The following is a 17,075-nucleotide window of genomic DNA, read 5'->3' as shown; positions in this document are numbered from 1 at the left end:
ATGGTTCTGGCAGGGGGAGTGAAGCTGTCGGTGAGACACAAATGTCATGTCAGACTGATCGCAGTCTGATTGGTCGGCTTCCACCTGTGGGCGGGGATTACGCTATGATATCACAATGCCCATGGTGGAATCCTCGAGCATATGGATTAAACACCACCGATTCATCTTACCCCCCCCCCCCCGGCCAATATTCATAAACGGGGTGGAATAGTTTTGATAAAGTCACAGCCCGAGATTGTCTCGAACAAAAATAATCACCGTCTTCACCTATTGGGGCTCCACGGTGGTCTCCATGTATGGCCAACTCCGCTCATCCGCACTGCACACAACTGGCCTCACTGTAGGACGGGAAATTTCTCCTCCTCTCTCTCTCGAGCCAGCAGTGGCCAACCAGCATGACCCGAGCCGCACGAGGCTCTTTCAACCCACCCATATGCGGCTCTATCGAAGTGGCATGACGTAGAACGTGCTATCACTATTGCAAAGAATGTCTCCCGTGCTGTGCCGAAAACTAGCAATATATACACACATATATACACTTGGCTATTTCCTGGACGCATAGGTACTTTTTGGCTTTTGGTCTGTTACAGGTTGGCCACCCCTACTCTAGAGCTACCCCTTTTCCACTGCACAAGCGAATCGCACCAGGGCCGTACCGAGCCAGTCCCGGGTTGTCACTGGGGCATCGATTACCAGTTTTGTTTTAATTCCTCCGCAAAAAAACCCCCGAGCCTTGCCACTTACGTCACACGCAATTAAATAAGTCGAGCCGCATGCAGATGACACAGTAACGCTATGTCCTCAAGGCGTACTGACACGACGGTACGCACAACGATCGCATCGTTAACCCTAACTCCTGGCCCTGCTTGGCCAGGGGCCACATTCAGATGTCTTTTGCGCAACCGCTTTACGGTTCAGTTCTGGCTCAACACATAACCAGTGGGGGGGGCGGGGGGGAAACAGCCGTACTGCTCAGCTAGTGGGGTAAAGAAAAAAACCTGTGTTAATATATACACGCACTGGCCATTGTGAATGGACACCAGACCAAAATAATTGGGTCATTGTTTTAAAATTTAATTGTAATTTTCAATATTAACAATAAATTCATAATTCATCACGTTTCCTCGTTATGCGTGTGCTGTGAAATGTGTGGTAAAGTGTGCTTTGTATGAAGCTGTGCATGTGTGTACACACGTGGATGTACATGTACCAAGTATGTATGTGTTCATGTGCACATTGTGATTTGCATGTGTGCGTATTGGTGGATATATCCACGTGTGTATGTATTATGTACTCGTGCGTATGTGTTGTGTACAATTCTGGTTCATGTATGCAGTGAATGCGCATTTTGGTGTTGCATGTCTGCATGAGTATGTGTCGGTGCATATGGGTGTATATGTCCATGGACATAGGTCTGTATACTGTATGGTATGTACGTACACAGTTTAATGTGTGGTTATGTACACGTTTGTGTATAAGCTGTATTTACGGGCACAACTCACTCAACATGTTTATGTTAAGAGGAGACTCGGTGCAATACACAGATTTGCCAAAACTAGTTCACTCCACGTGTTACAGTCACTGGCTTACGGTTAGCTGTTGCAGCCTTCAAACGCCACATTTACAAATCATTTATTCATTTCATATGCCGCCCTTTTCCATGCCATGTCGGTCATGGGGATTGTTTGACCGTTGTTTGCTCTTGCGGGTCAGTGCAGGTTGGTGGAGTGGGAGGGGCAGGAATCCGTGACCGGTTCCAATATCACTCGGCACTTGTTGTTGAGCCGGGACCGGGAACCTAAGGTCAAGTCATTGGGTTCCTATTGCGGGCATGCGCTAACCATTGTGCCACCACTCCACACCCCACGTGGAAAACATGTCCGAGAAATAATTTATCGGTATGATTGTTTTTGTTTGAATGTAATGACATCAGCAATAACAAAAAAAACAAGTTGCTCTGAAGTGCTTTTAGCTGTTTCAAAATCATCGTTCATGTTTTAAAATTAACATAGCTGCTGTTAAATAAAGAATGTTGCCTCATTCGTGACAGGTGGGCCTCCCCTGTACCCGGGCTGGCTGTGTAATGCGGTGAGAACTGGTTTGTCAGCGAGACGGCGGCCACACCACTCACGTGCTTGCTGACCACATTCACCTTGAGGAAGGCTGCAGAGCTACCAGCTACCCAGTAAACACGGAACATTGGGTCAACATCCAGGCCAACGTTGGTCCAGCGATTCCAACCACGTGCCAACGTTGGCCCAACGTTGCTACTGGGTAAGAGTGTTTGAAGCCTCTCTTAATGCGTGTCCAAGGCCTCAACATTATTGTGATGTGTATGTTTGTACCTGGCAATGTTCCTTGTGTAGTGTATACATAATATGTACATGTTCATAATTGTCTGCATACAAGTACACGCTTCTGTGCGTTATAAACTCTTCACACACCTGCAAGCTAGGGATGTGCTACCGATTTTTGGATTAATTTAGAAAAAAGAACCAGGCCTGTATGTGACATTTTTGACGATCTAAATTTAATGTTTTTTCGTATTGAGGCTAAAATCGGAAGTGACGTCGCTCATGTAACGTCACGTCCGTGCTTTTCTTGGCAAAAGTGGTGTCACACGTGGCATTGGGTGACATCGCCAAAGCTACCACAGACATCCTTTAAGATCCAAATTATTTTGAACCTAAAACTCATCCTTACTACGTGTGTATACTGTATCTGTGCTTGGCTGTCTGCATATCTGTACGTGTCTGCATGCATACATGTTCTGTACCTCTCCGTGTGCGTATGCCTTTGTGCGTATGTAGAAATGTCCTGTTTCTATCGTGTACCCACCTGTATACATATGTATGTGCACAGAAATGTCTATGTGCACATACACCTTTTAGTGCACAGTTCACACAACAATACGTGCAAACACATTTTTTTTAGTCCGCCTCTTATTAGTTCGTCCATCTCTCTCTCTCTCCGTCCGTGCGTCTATCTGTCGCCCCCTCTCGGGAGTCGCCCCATTAGTTGCCCGCCGCACGTCTCAAACTCCGGTGACCGCGCCCACGCCCCCGGCCGTCGCTGAACCCTTGCCCAGGAAGCCCTCAGCAAAGAGCCTCTTGAGCTTCGCGACTTCGGCCGAAAGGCTCGAAAGCTCCGTGCGCAGGTGCTCGTTCTCGGCCCTCACCGCGGCGCCATTGTCATCGCTCGGGGGGCTGCCCCCCCCCTCTGCACCCTCCGGGGTGCCGGATCCCCCCGGGCCGGGGTCCGCACCCTCGGAGGGGCCCGAGCCCCCCTCGCCGCCACCCGTGCCTTCCCTGCCGTCGTCCCCGTTCACACCGTGTGCGGCACCACCGCCAGCTGCTGGCGCTGCAGCGACAGCAACGGTGGCGCTGCCGCCGCCGCTAGTGCTGCTGCTGCTGCTAATGTCAGCAATGTCTCCCGTGTCGCAGGCCACCCGCAGGGTCCCATCTCCCTCCTGTGTGGTTTTGGGGGGCGACCCCTGTTCTGCGGTTGCAGGGTTGGCGACGGTGGCGACGGTGGCGACGATGGTGGCGGCCGTGACGGCAGCAGACAAGGGCAGCGGAAGGCCATCCATTCTGCGCCACGTGGGCGACACCACGCCCACGCTGGGGTGGCGGTCGGGTGGCGCTCGCCTCAGCACCCCCGAGTAGCCAGGGCCCGGGTTGGAGCCGGGCCTGGGCGGAGGAGGAGGCGGAGGCGGAGGCACGGTCAGGGCCACGACGCCGGGCCCTGAGGAGGAAGGGAAGAAGGAGGTGGGGGCAGCGGCCATGGCGGCGGCATCCTCAATGCCGGCGCTCTGTTTGAAGCGTAACTTGTGCGGGAGGCACGAGGAGGGGGACGGCGAGGGCGACTTGAGGGGCGTCTCGTCCGCGAGGGCCGGCGTCACTATCGTGGCCGCCAAGCGCAGCGCGTGGCGTTCCGACGCGCCGCCTGCCGCTGCCGGTACCGTGTTCGCCCTCTTGGGCGGCGGCTCCTCCGCGCTCTCTACTCCGTCGCCGTGACGGCGCGACCCGGGCGCGCACAGCGAGGACGACGACGACGAGGTCGACGTCGTGGACGACAACGACGAGGTCGACGACGACGCGGAATTCGCCGCCGCCGTCGAATCGGCGTCTCGCGCCGCCACCGCGGACTTCGAGTCCAAAAGTACCGCAGTGGCATCGGCCGGGCCGGAGCACCGGTCCCCAGATCCGGCTCCGGCCGCGGCCGCGGAAGGGGCCGCGGCCGTTGCGGCCCTGGAAGCGGACTCTGGGAAGAAGACGGGGCTCACCGAGCCGGAGCCGCTAGCGGGCGACGCGCAGCCCGACGAGTCGTGGCGGTTCCCGTAGGCCCGGCCACCCCCCAGGGACTCCACGAAGAGCGTGTGGTGAGCGGAGAGCGGCGGCTGCTGGTGGTGGTGCTGCTGGTGATGGTGCTGGTAGTGGTGATGGCTGCCGCTGCTGCTGTTGCTGCTGCTGCTGCTGCCGCTGCCGCTGTGGTGGTGCTGATGGTGGTGATTCAGCTGCTGGTGGTGCTGGTGTTGCTGCTGGTTGTGCTGGTGCTGACTGAGGTGGTGGTTGTGGTGCTGGTGGTGGTGGTTGCTGCTGCTGTTGTTGTTACCGCCGCTGCCGTTGCCATTGGCGTGGAGGTCGGCGCCGTTGGGCTGAGGCTCCACGTCGAGGCCGAAGCGGAACTTGAGCGCGAGGAGCTCGGCCTGGGTGTGTGGGAGTGAGAGGGTCGCGATGTGGGATGGGGAGGGTAGGCACACACACACACAGACAAGAGAGAAAGGGACGCGCAGATTAGTTACTTAATGAAAGGGAGACGTCTGAAGTGTTGCATATGCACGGTAGGGATTGCTGCGTAGCCACCGCAGAAGAAATGTACATGTTGTCGATGGCGTAGTCAAATTCGGTAACAAAAAATAATTATTTCCAGAGCCGCAATGCATGTGATAAATAACACCACAAAGCAGTGCTTAAAGAGCCACATGTGGCTCCGGAGCCACATGCGGCTCCGGAGCAGCGGGTTGCCGACCCCTGGTATAGTGCAATCATTGCAGGAAAGAAAGAGCTTCAAGGTGTCAATGTCTCAGGGGCTTCTGGAATTGTAGCTAAAGATCCTCATGGTGTCTCATAGGTGCATGGAATGGATTCAGGGTTATATGGTATCTGGCATTATTGTCTTACAGTCTCGTGGTTCGGTGTCATGGTGTTGTGGGTGAAGGGGGCTCTCTCATCATCTCAAGGTATGCATGTTGAACTTTTTTCACGCCGTACGTAGCCAACCGTGCTAATCGGAGGTGGTGTCCTAGTGAAGTGATTGCAGGGTCTTATAATGTCACGGTGTCATATCCGGAAGGGCTGGAGGTCTCAATGTGCAGTGACTCTAGGATCTCATGGTCTCATTGTGTGATTTTGTCACGGTGCCATGACCGTTGCGCTGGTGCCGTGGCCTCGTGTTCTCTCGCTGTCGCCATGCCGCGGTCTCAGAGTGTCACTGTGGCATGGTCTCGTGGCGTCACCCTGAGATGATCTCATGCAGTGAAATCATTACGTTGTGGTGTGACACTGCCGTGTGCCGTCGCTGGTGCGACACTGGTGCGACGCTGGTGCGACGCTGGTGTGATGTCGGTGCGACGCTGGCGCGACACTGGTGCGACGCTGGTGCGACGCTGGTGTGATGTCGGTGCGACGCTGGTGCGACACTGGTGCGATGTCGGTGGGACGCTGGTGCGACTGCCGGTGTGATGCTGGTGTGACGCTGGTGTGATGTCGGTGCGACGCTGGTGCGACACTGGTGTTATGCCGACATGACGCTGGTGTGACGCTGGTGTGCGACGCTGGTGCGACACTGGTGTTATGCCGACATGACGCTGGTTTGACGCCGATATGACGCTGGCGTGTGACGCCGGCGTGACGCTGCCGTGCGGCACCTTGAGCCGTGCGTTCTCGTCGAGGAGGCCGAGCACGCGCGTCTCCAGCACGAGGTCGTTGAGTCTCCGCTTCTCGCGCGACCGCTTGGCCGCCTCGTTGTTCTTCCTGCGCTTGTCCCAGTACGACGCATCCTTCTTCTCCGACGGGGTGAACTCGCGCTTGCGCCGCCCAGAACCGGACCCTCCTGATGAATTCTGGGTGCAGGAGGGGGTACGGATGGGGGAACGACACGGTTTTCAGTTAACTCACGACCCACAATGTAGGTTTTGTACGTTTTACATAAATCTATTTCCAAAGGTTTATACCAATTGTGCTTTTGGCAACGGGCCCCGAGGTTAATAATGATGTTTATTCTCTCGCAGAATAGTGCAACACTTATGTGTTAGAGAACAGCTAAAGGAAGTGGACACAACAGAACTACTTCTGAGATCCCGGTTATGATCCTGGGCTCCCACCCTTCAGCAACCCACCCTGACCAGCACGGGTCAAGTATGGTGAAATAACCCCCATGGCCAACGCAACTTTGGGAGGCCTTCATTCAGCAATGGAATGACAATTGACCGTAAATTATACTCTTTGAATTATTAACTTATCCCACACCATTAATTGGTGCGCGGGATGGTGGAGGTCACCCTAACATGGGGACGTTCAGAAAAAAGGTCCGGCCCAAGGTGATTGGGCGCCGCTGCTGGTCTGGGAACAAAGTTCATGCCGCGGTGACCTGGGAACTGAATCATAATTACGACTGAGGCAGGTGAGCGTCTCACGCCACGCCGAACAGAAAATACGACCAGGGGCCCCTACCTGGGACCCGGCAGCTTGATCCGCCATCCTGTTTCCGCGTACGGCCGGAAAGTGCGACGGCTGCTGCTGCATTGGGGAGCCGTCGCTACGAGAAGAAGTGGAGTCACGTGACCCCCCGCAGGTCGTAGAGTCAAGGGGCGGCTCTGGGCAAGAAGCCATCATAGCCTCGTTTTGTTTTACTCCTCCTCTCCCTCCTCTCCCTCCTCCTCTTCAGACTTCTTCCTGAGCTGGCAGCGTCGAGGTTGAAAGCGGGGATAGGTTCAGTTGAGACTGAGACCGTTTGGCTTGGTAAACGGTTTTATGTCTCTCCCACTGTCACCTGCTCGCACACACGTGGGGGAAACAGGATTTATATAACAACGATCGATACACAACAAAAGCAAAACATAGCGTAAATCACAGCATACTTTGCCTGTGAAGATGACATCACCATTCTTGAACATATCTTTTACCTGAACGTATCATGAATTTGGTTTCAGACATTACATCTCAATTTGCTATTTTCAAAGTCATGTTATGAAACAAAGTGTGGAGAAGTTTATACATTTTACTGTCCAATTTGGGGCAGATGTACAACATGGGAAACAATGTGCGAATGGCATTGTTTAGCTGCAGATTGTAAATGCATCGTTATTGAGGCAGGTTCTAAGTTTGAAACGCTGTGGGAGTTGGTACAATTTGCTAATCATTTATTTCGCCGAGTACATTTCAAAGGTGGTAGAAAGTCGAAAATACAAACCCACTTGCCATTTGTGGCTCATTCGGATCAGTCAGTGGTCGACAACCAAAATAACAAGAAGAGCCATTTTTTTCGAATTCGGCACAACACTCGACATTTCAAGAGCCGCAATCCATATGTATACGTACATATACGTACATATATTACATTACGTAGTCCGTAACGAGGCACAGGTTGCCAATCCTTTGGACGTGTGAACGGTGCGCGGTGCGACTCTAGCGCCCCCCTCTGGCTACCCTCGCATTATCCCCCCCCAACCCTCGCAATCTGGTGGCCGCTCGAGAATATGGAGCTTATTTCAGAACATTTTTTTAATAGACAGTTGACGTGAGGATTTCTCACGCTGCGCTGTGTTTCCCAGCTTTTAAGATCAGTGATATACAACTTTTCCGGGCCACCGGGCCACTGGCAACCCCACAAATAAAACTTTTCACGGACCATTATGAACCAAAAACACATTTTTTTCAGAAATGTTAAACCAGCATATTTAAAAAAACACCATAAAATTATTTTTAAAAACCATCAGCAGATTCAGTCAATATCCAGCTGTGTTGAGTCATGAATGAAATATAAAGTACGTAACTGTGTCATGGGCAGTAGAGAATGTCGTGCGAAAATAATTTGTAATGCCCGCAAGAGCTCTTGTGGACCATTTCCCACGGCCTCTTGGACCACAGACCACGAGTTGGGAACCACCGCTCTGGCTCTGCGTGAAAGTGCGTACACGCGAGGAGTTCACAACATTTCTCGGGTTTTTGACTCGGTGGGTTTTGGCAATGTTAAGGCCCAGGCTTTGTGCACCTTTGTCACTGGTATCAGTAGTAGCAGTAAGTTGGAACGTGGAAGTAGCAGAAAACATTGTGTACTTAGCACATCCGATTAGCACGGCTGGCTACGTACGGTGCGAAACAAAGTTCAACATACATACATGATGTACAACATTATGTGCACAAATACTGTGCGGTGTTCAAGAGTCGTATTGTGTTAGCAGGGCTGGTGTTTGATGGGCTTCCAAACACCAATTTGGAATAGTGGCGGAGTGGTCATATTTGGTGTTGTTTATAGAATCTGTAATGTCTTTGAAGTGGAGGTGGGTAGGGCATTGCAATGGCAGATGGGCAATACACAAACAATGGAATGGAGGCCGATGGAGAGAAGGAGAAAAAGAGGTAGATGGACTAAATGAGACGGTGTGATGAAGTTAGAGACGATGCGGAGGAATGCACTGGGCGAAAGTGGCAAGAGATCATGAAGAGTGGACGGCACTTTAGGAGGCCTTTGCCCAGCCCGTGGTGGGATGCTGAACGGTAAGAGAGCAAGCCAGCTTGTATGGATGTACAGTCACGGTTGAACTTCACCAAATGCGGCTCGCACAGAAGCTTCCAGCCATTGAAACGCGGAGTGCTTGCAGGCGACACTCAGAATTCCATGGCAGGACTGGGTAAGCAAATTTGTAGCTAATAATAGAACCTGGCCAGTATGTGCCTTAGATGTAATCAGGAAGAGGAGATTGTAATGGTTGGCGCTCGTGTGGCATTGGAGTGGCACTCCAAAAGGCTGGTGACCAAGGATAAGAGCCAAAGCCAGATGGCAGAGCAGAAATTGGGCGTTAGGGTGTCGGCGGAGACGCGACAGCTGTAGGATCTGGGCAGAAGGAAGCGATGGCAGTGTGTTATGACATTACTGGCGCTGGCTGTGATGGCGTCTTGCCGTTGATATGTGCAGTATATACTGTTATGCGTGCTTGTGTTAAAATAGGACGTAGAACGTGACTAATTCTGTACATCTACGAGAGAGACAGTGATTGCTGTTACTGTCTTGGAGTCATGCCCAGAGACAAGAGAGAGGAACTGGAGGGAGTGAGGGGAGAGCGAGGGGAGGGAGAGACAGTGTGTGTGTGTGTTGAGAGATTTAGAGGGGTGGAGGGAGAAATTATTGGGAAAATGTACAGCAGTCCATTATGTCGGGTGGGGCAGTGGTTGGCGCACTGTTATTTACCCGGAATCCTGAGTTCAATTCCTGATATCACTCGCTATGGCTCACATCAGTGGTGAGTAACATGAATGGTCAGTGCGGGTTGAGGAGGGAGGGGGGCGTCACCAATTTGCGTTGACTACCGTGGTGAAGTATGGTCAAACAACGCCCGTGACCAACACGGTGTGGGAAGGCCTCTTCGTCCACCAATAGAGGGGATATCAGGAACGTGAGAGATGACCGACGGATTTGTTCCAGCAGCGGATAGATCATGGCTGACGACGATGACGACGCCGAACAGAAAGAGTGAGAGGAGGGGGAGATATTGAGACAGCTGGGAGGGAGGGCGAGGGAAGGAACGGAGGCAGGATGCAGACAGTATTCATAGACGGCGAGAATAGCGAGAGTGGAGGGAGAGCATGTGCGAGTGAGACACTGATAGAGGGAGGGCCAAAGGAGGGAGAGGGGGGGATGAGGGGGGGGTGAGAGACGGGAGTGAGGGAGAGATGAGGGGGGGTGTGAGAGGGATAGTGCGGGAGTTAGAGACGGAGTGTGGCAGTGGGAGACCGAGCGAGAGTGAACGGGAGGGGATGGTGTTGGGATTAAGGGTGGGGTAGGGAGTGCGAGAGAGGGAGCGAATGTGTGGGATTGTGAGGTGCTGGAGGGAGAATAAGAGTGTTGAGGGAATGTGTGGGATTGCGAGGGGCACGGTGCTGGAGGGAGAACGAGAGGGAGAGGGTTGAGTCGGTTTAGCGTGGGAGTGAGAGACAGAGGGGGAGAGAGTGTGGGATTGAGAAGGGGGAGGTGGGGGTGATGGGGACGGGCGAGTGGGAATATGGGCGGTGAGAGGAGGGGGGGGGGCGAGGGGGAGTTACTGAGTTCGTTGCTGCTGGATCTGATCCCAGTGAACTGGGTCAGTGGGGCCCGTGACGCCACAGGCCCGTGTTGACGCATTGCTGCGTGTTTGGTCGCGGGGGGGGGTGGGGGGCTGGTCTGGCTTACACGTCCAATATGAGATTTTTTTCAGTTTCATTTATTAGGTATAACCCTGTGAGCCATGCGACTCTTGACTCGGGTGCAACCGCAACAAAACAAACCATAAGACAATTTAGATTAAAGTTATCAGGCTAACTCTGTACTACAAAAAAACAAACATGGCTAAACCAAAACGTTTTCAAAATCACCAAAATAAAGCTATAAAAACAATGTAACAGTGATCATAGGAACTGTGATTCAAATTTAACAATAAACGATAGACAGTGAGGGAAAAAAAGTATTTGATCCCCTGCTGACTTTGTACGTTTGCCCACTGACAAAGAAATGATCAGTCTATAATTTTAATGGTAGGTTTATTTGAACAGTTGAGAGACAGAATAAGAACAACAATATCCATAAAAACGCAAGTCAAAAATGTTATAAATTGATTTGCATTTTAATGAGGGAAATAAGTATTTGACCCCCTCTCAATCAGAAAGATTTCTGGCTCCCAGGTGTCTTTTATACAGGTAACGAGCTGAGATTATGAGCACACTCTTAAAGGGAGTGCTCCTAATCTCAGCTTGTTACCTGTATAAAAGACACCTGTCCACAGAAGCAATCTATCAATCAGATTCCAAACTCTCCACCATGGCCAAGACCAAAAAGCTCTCCAAGGATGTCAGGGACAAGATTGTAGACCTACACAAGGCTGGAATGGGCTACAAGACCATTGCCAAGTAGCTTGGTGAGAAGGTGCGATTATTCGCAAATGGAAGAAACACAAAAGAACTGTCAATCTCCCTCGGTCTGGGGCTCCATGCAAGATCTCACCTCGTGGAGTTGCAATGGTCATGAGAACGGTGAGGAATCAGCCCAGAACTACACGGGAGGATCTTGTCAATGATCTCAAGGCAGCTGGGACCATAGTCACCAAGAAAACAATTGGTAACACACTACGCCGTGAAGGACTGAAATCCTGCAGCGCCCGCAAGGTCCCCCTGCTCAAGAAAGCACATATACATGCCCGTCTGAAGTTTGCCAATGAACATCTGAATGATTCAGAGGACAACTGGGTGAAAGTGTTGTGGTCATATGAGACCAAAATGGAGCTCTTTGGCATCAACTCAACTCGCCGTGTTTGGAGGAAGAGGAATGCTGTCTATGACCCCAAGAACACCATCCCCACCGTCAAACATGGAGGTGGAAACATTATGCTTTGGGGGTGTTTTTCTGCTCAAGGGACAGGACAACTTCACCGCATCAAAGGGACGATGGACGGGGCCATGTACCGTCAAATCTTGGGTGAGAACCTCCTTCCCTCAGCCAGGGCATTGAAAATGGGTCGTGGATGGGTATTCCTGCATGACAATGACCCAAAACACATGGCCAAGACAACAAAGGAGTGGCTCAAGAAGAAGCACATTAAGTTCCTGGAGTGGCCTAGCCAGTCTCCAGACCTTAATCCCATAGAAAATGTGGAGGGAGCTGAAGGTTCGAGTTGCCAAACGTTAGCCTCGAAACCTTAATGACTCGGAGAAGATCTGCAAAGAGGAGTGGGACAAAATCCCACCTGAGATGTGTGCAAACCTGGTGGCCAACTACAAGAAACGTCTGACCTCTGTGATTGCCAACAAGGGTTTTGCCACCAAGTACTAAGTCATGTTTTGAAGAGGGGTCAAATACTTATTTCCCTTATTAAAATGCCAATCAATTTATAACATTTTTGACATGCGTTTTTCAGGATTTTGTTGTTGTTATTCTGTCTCTCACTGTTCAAATAAACGTACCATTAAAATTATAGACTGATCATTTCTTTGTCAGTGGGAAAACGTACAAAATCAGCAGGGGATCAAATACTTTTTCCCTCACTGTACATAACATGCACGACCAAACTTTGCAGCCATAGTTGGCTGCAGGAGTCACTCCATAACAGCTGGAGTATCAGTAGCAGAATCTAAATTTTTCAATACACCTTTAATGATCAGCACACTATAATAAAAACTCAAGACCATTTTTTGCAGCGGTCATCCGGAACGATACATTTGATTTCAGACCATTCTGAATAGCAGTTGCAGCTAGGGGTGTACAACTCCTCTAGAGAAGTTTTGAGTGAAGATCTCACAGGTAGTGATCCAAGTTGCAGTTTATTGGCGATAGCATTCCAGACCCTGGGGGCATCAATAGAAAAGGCCCTTCCTCCAGTATTTGTACGGCAATAGGGAATGTGAAGCTGGTAAATGAGCGAAGACCTTAGGTCACATTTGTTCTTCGAAACAGTGAGGAGATCCAGGAGGTAGTCTGCTGATTTGTTTGTAAATACATCGTGAATAAATAAGATCTGATGCACAAGCCGTCGATCATTAAGAGAAGTTAAGTTTGACCCAATGTAGAGATCGCAGTGGTGGGTCCGATATGGGCAGTTCAATGCAAATCTTAAGGCCGAGTGATAAATTGAGTCAAGCTTCTTCAGTATAGTACTGGGGGCTGATTTATATACGATGTCACAGTAGTCAAGTAGAGGCAGTAGGGTAGCTTTTATCAATTCCAAGCGGAACATAGGGGGGAAGCAGTGCATGTGTCGATACAGAAAACCAATTTTACTTTTGTCTTTTTACCAATATAATCAATGTGATCTTGAAAATTCAGTTTTGAATCAAAGATGACCCAAAGATACTTATAGATCTTGACTTGCTCCATAATAAAGGTTTTTTGGGTTAGATCGCGTAAATATTTATGCGAAAGCCTAAATGAGACTTACGGCTGAGCCAACCTGGAGATGGCACGGTGTTCGCTAATCGCTGGCGTCCCGTATTGAAGAAACTCATGGCCAGATTACTGAAAATACACTGCGCACACAATATGGAATATTATTACGTACGCATTGTTGTTATAGTGCTTATATAATTACGGTACGATTATACAGCTAACAGTATAATATTGCCCATTATTATTTCCGTGCAGTAGAACTCACTGATAATTGTCATATAGCAATTGAGTATATTCCATTACATACGTTATTTAATAGACTGCTGTAGAGGAATGTTTAAATTTGCATCATTACACGATTATATCGGACTAAAACATAAATCTACGTCTTTCTTTTTCAACACGCGTGGGGCGGGGAGGATTTCCACATTCGTGTGACGGAGCCCAGATTTTCCATACCACAAACACTTGATCCTCACAAACTTGTAACAATTTTATCGACCTCCAGTACACAATGGTAACCATCCTAATGAGCCGACTCGGCAGTAACATTTTCCTATTACGTACGTGTGATGCAGATATTATTGTAGAGATTATTATCCGGCTACGGGAAGGAAGCAATAGCGTTAGTAGCCATTATCCTGTTGGGCCCGTGGCTTCATTGGTATTCATGATTATAATACAGAAAGTACAATATAATATATCATGATAGGGACATTATAAATGAGTTGTGTTCATAAATGTAATCCCGTGGAGGATTACTCTCGAATTCGTAAATGACGATCAGGACTGAGCGGTGTGCAATCGCATGATGTAATCGCATGATGTTCCAGAAGGGCTGGAAAGCTGAGATTCAGCACAAATGTCGACGAGTCCATGTTCATAACTGGGAAAATCATGAAAACCAATGTTTAAAATTTGATGACGGCGCAGAGATTGTTGATTGGTATCACTCAGGGCAGAGTCAGTCCAAAGTTCTGCATTGTTTAAACTTAAATATATACACCGCCACAAAACTGTCTATTGGTCAATGTACTCGTTCAAAATGATATTGTTAAATTTAAACATTTCAAGATCAATCGTCGTTATTAACATAGAGTTACTAAGTTTAAATATATTTAAAACATTGATTATGAAAGCAATATGGACGTTCATATAATTAATACATACTGCTGTAGATGAGGGGGGGTGTTTTAAATGTTTTACAAAGTCACGTGACAATCTGTGATTGAGGAGCTGCGGCGCACTGTAAACTCAGCTGGTCAGTTGAGTTAGATTCCCGACCACGGCTAACATCAGTGGTGAGTAGTATCTGAACCCTGCCTTGGACCTCCCTCCTTGACCATCCCCTACTGACCAGTCTGGTGAAGTATGGTCAAAAAAACACCCATGGGGAGGATTTGAGTCTCGCCCCACATTTCGATAAAACACGGAGGGACTCGGAGACAAGGATGCTATTATGCTCTTAAAAGTCTCTTAAACATAAATTACTCTGTTGTAAGTTATATTACTCCGTGTGTTGACGCTACTAGGTCACCATGGCCTGTGTGCGGGTGGTGCCAACACACCTCGTCATCGCTTCCATCCCTCTGCCAGATCCAGCCACCATTTGCAGGGTAAACAATGTGTAATACTGCGTTGGCAGTGGTGCACAGGCACAAATAGCACATTCGTAAATAATAAAGTTGTTAACCTCTTCCAAATGTCTGGCTGCGTGGAAGATTAGGTGAGCATACCCTCCAGACAGAGCTTCTTACAATATAAAAGGTAATCATTGCTAGTTTCCTTTTCACCCATTTGTACGAGTGAAAGGAATTGTTGTGTCTCATTTGTGCAGTTTTTCTCACTCCATTAGCACAGTGATTTTCATTTAATGAATTCAAATTCCAGTCCTGGATTAAGCCAACTATCTCTTTGAGCTGATAATGAGCATCAGTAATGTGAATTCACCATGCTGGTCAGTGCCGAGGACAAGATCAGATTTCACTCAGTACCGATGCTAACCACGGATAGAGAATCAAACTCAGGTGGCAGGGTTCATAGCATAGTACGCTAACCCCTGCCACCCTCATGCCCTCCACCAAGACATGTTTAATGTCCACGTTGACTACTCATTAAAAGTTCTTTATCTGGCCAAGAAAATCCTGAAGACCATGACAAAATGTGCAGTGTTTAGGACAATCGCTGCCAATGACAGTTGCTGCGCCGTCTTCACCCGCAACAAAAAATGTAAACAATTACAAAAATCTGGAACAAATCTGACCACTACACCACCATTGGGCAACTGGACTGGCAACTTACCCTCAGATAGCAGACAGAGGTTACAGAATTCCCCAAGGTCGTGTGCCCTCTAGACCAATCACCACTCACCCAAATGCACTTTTCAGTAAACTCAATTTTATATGGCTGGTTACGACTCTATGACATTGCCCTACCAAGGTAATCACAGTAAATGTTTTGCCGGTTGTGAATACCCCAAGTGCATTGGAGTCATGTGACTCGTTTTGAAGAGGCTGCCGCGTTGGGATGTTTGGCTTTTTCTTTGAGGGTTATTTTGTGGGCAAGAAAACAAGTGGTGGGGGAAACCTCATGCAAACGAGGGGATAATCCTTAAAACGCACGGCACACAGGTCTGGAACCCATCTTGCTGTACCGCGATTTAATGGCCGTCTCGCAGGCCATTGCGTTCGGGGGTCCTCACGGCACAGGGTGATCACTGCGTGATCCACCAACCCCTGCCTTCCACAGTTGCGTACGATGGAATATGATTCGTATGTACACGAGTTATTCAATGATGATAACACCAGCATAACATGTGTCACTGCAAGCACAGAGAGCACACGACTCAGTTGGAAAGTTGGGATTTCAGATACTCCAACCCCCAGTGGGATATGACATCATCATATTGCACGAAGGAATATGAAAATAAATAAGCACCATCTTGCCTCCACTCGCAGGAGAGTGGAATTTCCACTTCTGTAGACCAACCCCTTTGAAGAGAACGTAACATATGTGACATCAGATGATAGAAATAATGATGATCATCGGAGGTTTGGGATCACAGTGAAAAGTCACACCCCGTAAATTCAATGTCAAGGCCGGCTCACAACACAAGGCTATATAACACAGGGACAGCTACCATCAGCTGGAGGTTCCCCTAGGGTAGAAAAATGTACAAAAAAAAAGCTGTTAGGTTAGGGGTGCAATTTAAATGCAAGTTGTTGATGTTGTTGGATCTAAGAACAGTTTCAGAGACGCAGATCTTCTTGGGAAACCGGATTAAACTCGTGCAGGGATGGGCCCAGTTCGTGTTCAGATCTGGAAATTCCATTACAGCCAAATATGTGTCTTTGCCTTTGCATGTGTGTCAAAACTACGTGGGTGTGTACATTGTATTTGTGCATATTCTTTAAGTCAAAGAATCTCCCCGGCCGAGCGAACGTTGGATAACACTCCGGTCCAGATATCACACGCCAATGAATGTTGGGCCATGGCTGGGAATCGAACATAGCTAGCCAGGTTTATAGTGCAGTGTGATAATCACCGATCGAGTTAATTATGAGTAAAATATCACATCTCAGCAATCTGCCATCACCCCCTTCATTAATCACCTTTCACATTATTAATGCCTTAATTCATGCTGGAAAAGCCTCACTAAGTCTTAAGACCCTCCGGAGGATTTTGCAAGGTAATGTTTGGACATTTCCCATTTCGTCATCTCCATATGGGGGTAACCACAGTACCCGGAAAAAAACAAAACATCCAATGCATTCGAAGGGATAACATTCGCAAGCATCCAAACTGATATAATCACGAATCCATTGCTGTACCACCCTTTAATGTCCACGTTGCAGCCAGCCACCCCTTGCACTATCAACCCATTACCCCGTTACCACCTTCTATACTCACCACTATCCTCACCCCTAAAAAAATCTGCCGCACCT

General features: G+C 49.1%; 1 protein-coding gene across 6 annotated transcripts in view; it reads right to left on the bottom strand.

Annotated features, from left to right (window-relative positions):
- Window positions 1–1,053: 1,053 nt before the first annotated feature.
- Window positions 1,054–17,075, bottom strand: part of LOC116938750 (uncharacterized) — a 59,168-nt gene continuing 43,146 nt past the window's right edge. For 5 of the 6 annotated variants that reach the window (XM_032946352.2, XM_032946359.2, XM_032946335.2 and 2 more), the window contains 3 exons: window positions 6,735–7,053; window positions 5,930–6,124; window positions 1,054–4,708 (listed from right to left, as the gene is read on the bottom strand). In XM_032946352.2, the coding sequence (XP_032802243.2) occupies window positions 3,035–4,708; window positions 5,930–6,124; window positions 6,735–6,896 (2,031 nt within the window). In that variant the 5' untranslated portion in view covers window positions 6,897–7,053 and the 3' untranslated portion in view covers window positions 1,054–3,034. Of the gene's footprint in view, window positions 4,709–5,929; window positions 6,125–6,734; window positions 7,054–13,183; window positions 13,272–17,075 lie in introns of all 6 variants that reach the window. The other variant, XM_032946341.2, reaches the window with a different exon arrangement.

This window comes from Petromyzon marinus, chromosome 1 (genome assembly GCF_048934315.1).
Source record: "Petromyzon marinus isolate PM22_M1 ecotype Great Lakes invasive population chromosome 1, UKy_Petmar_22M1.pri1.0, whole genome shotgun sequence".
In the NCBI taxonomy this organism is placed as follows: domain Eukaryota; kingdom Metazoa; phylum Chordata; class Hyperoartia; order Petromyzontiformes; family Petromyzontidae; genus Petromyzon; species Petromyzon marinus.
This window is presented reverse-complemented; position numbering and strand designations above follow the sequence as displayed.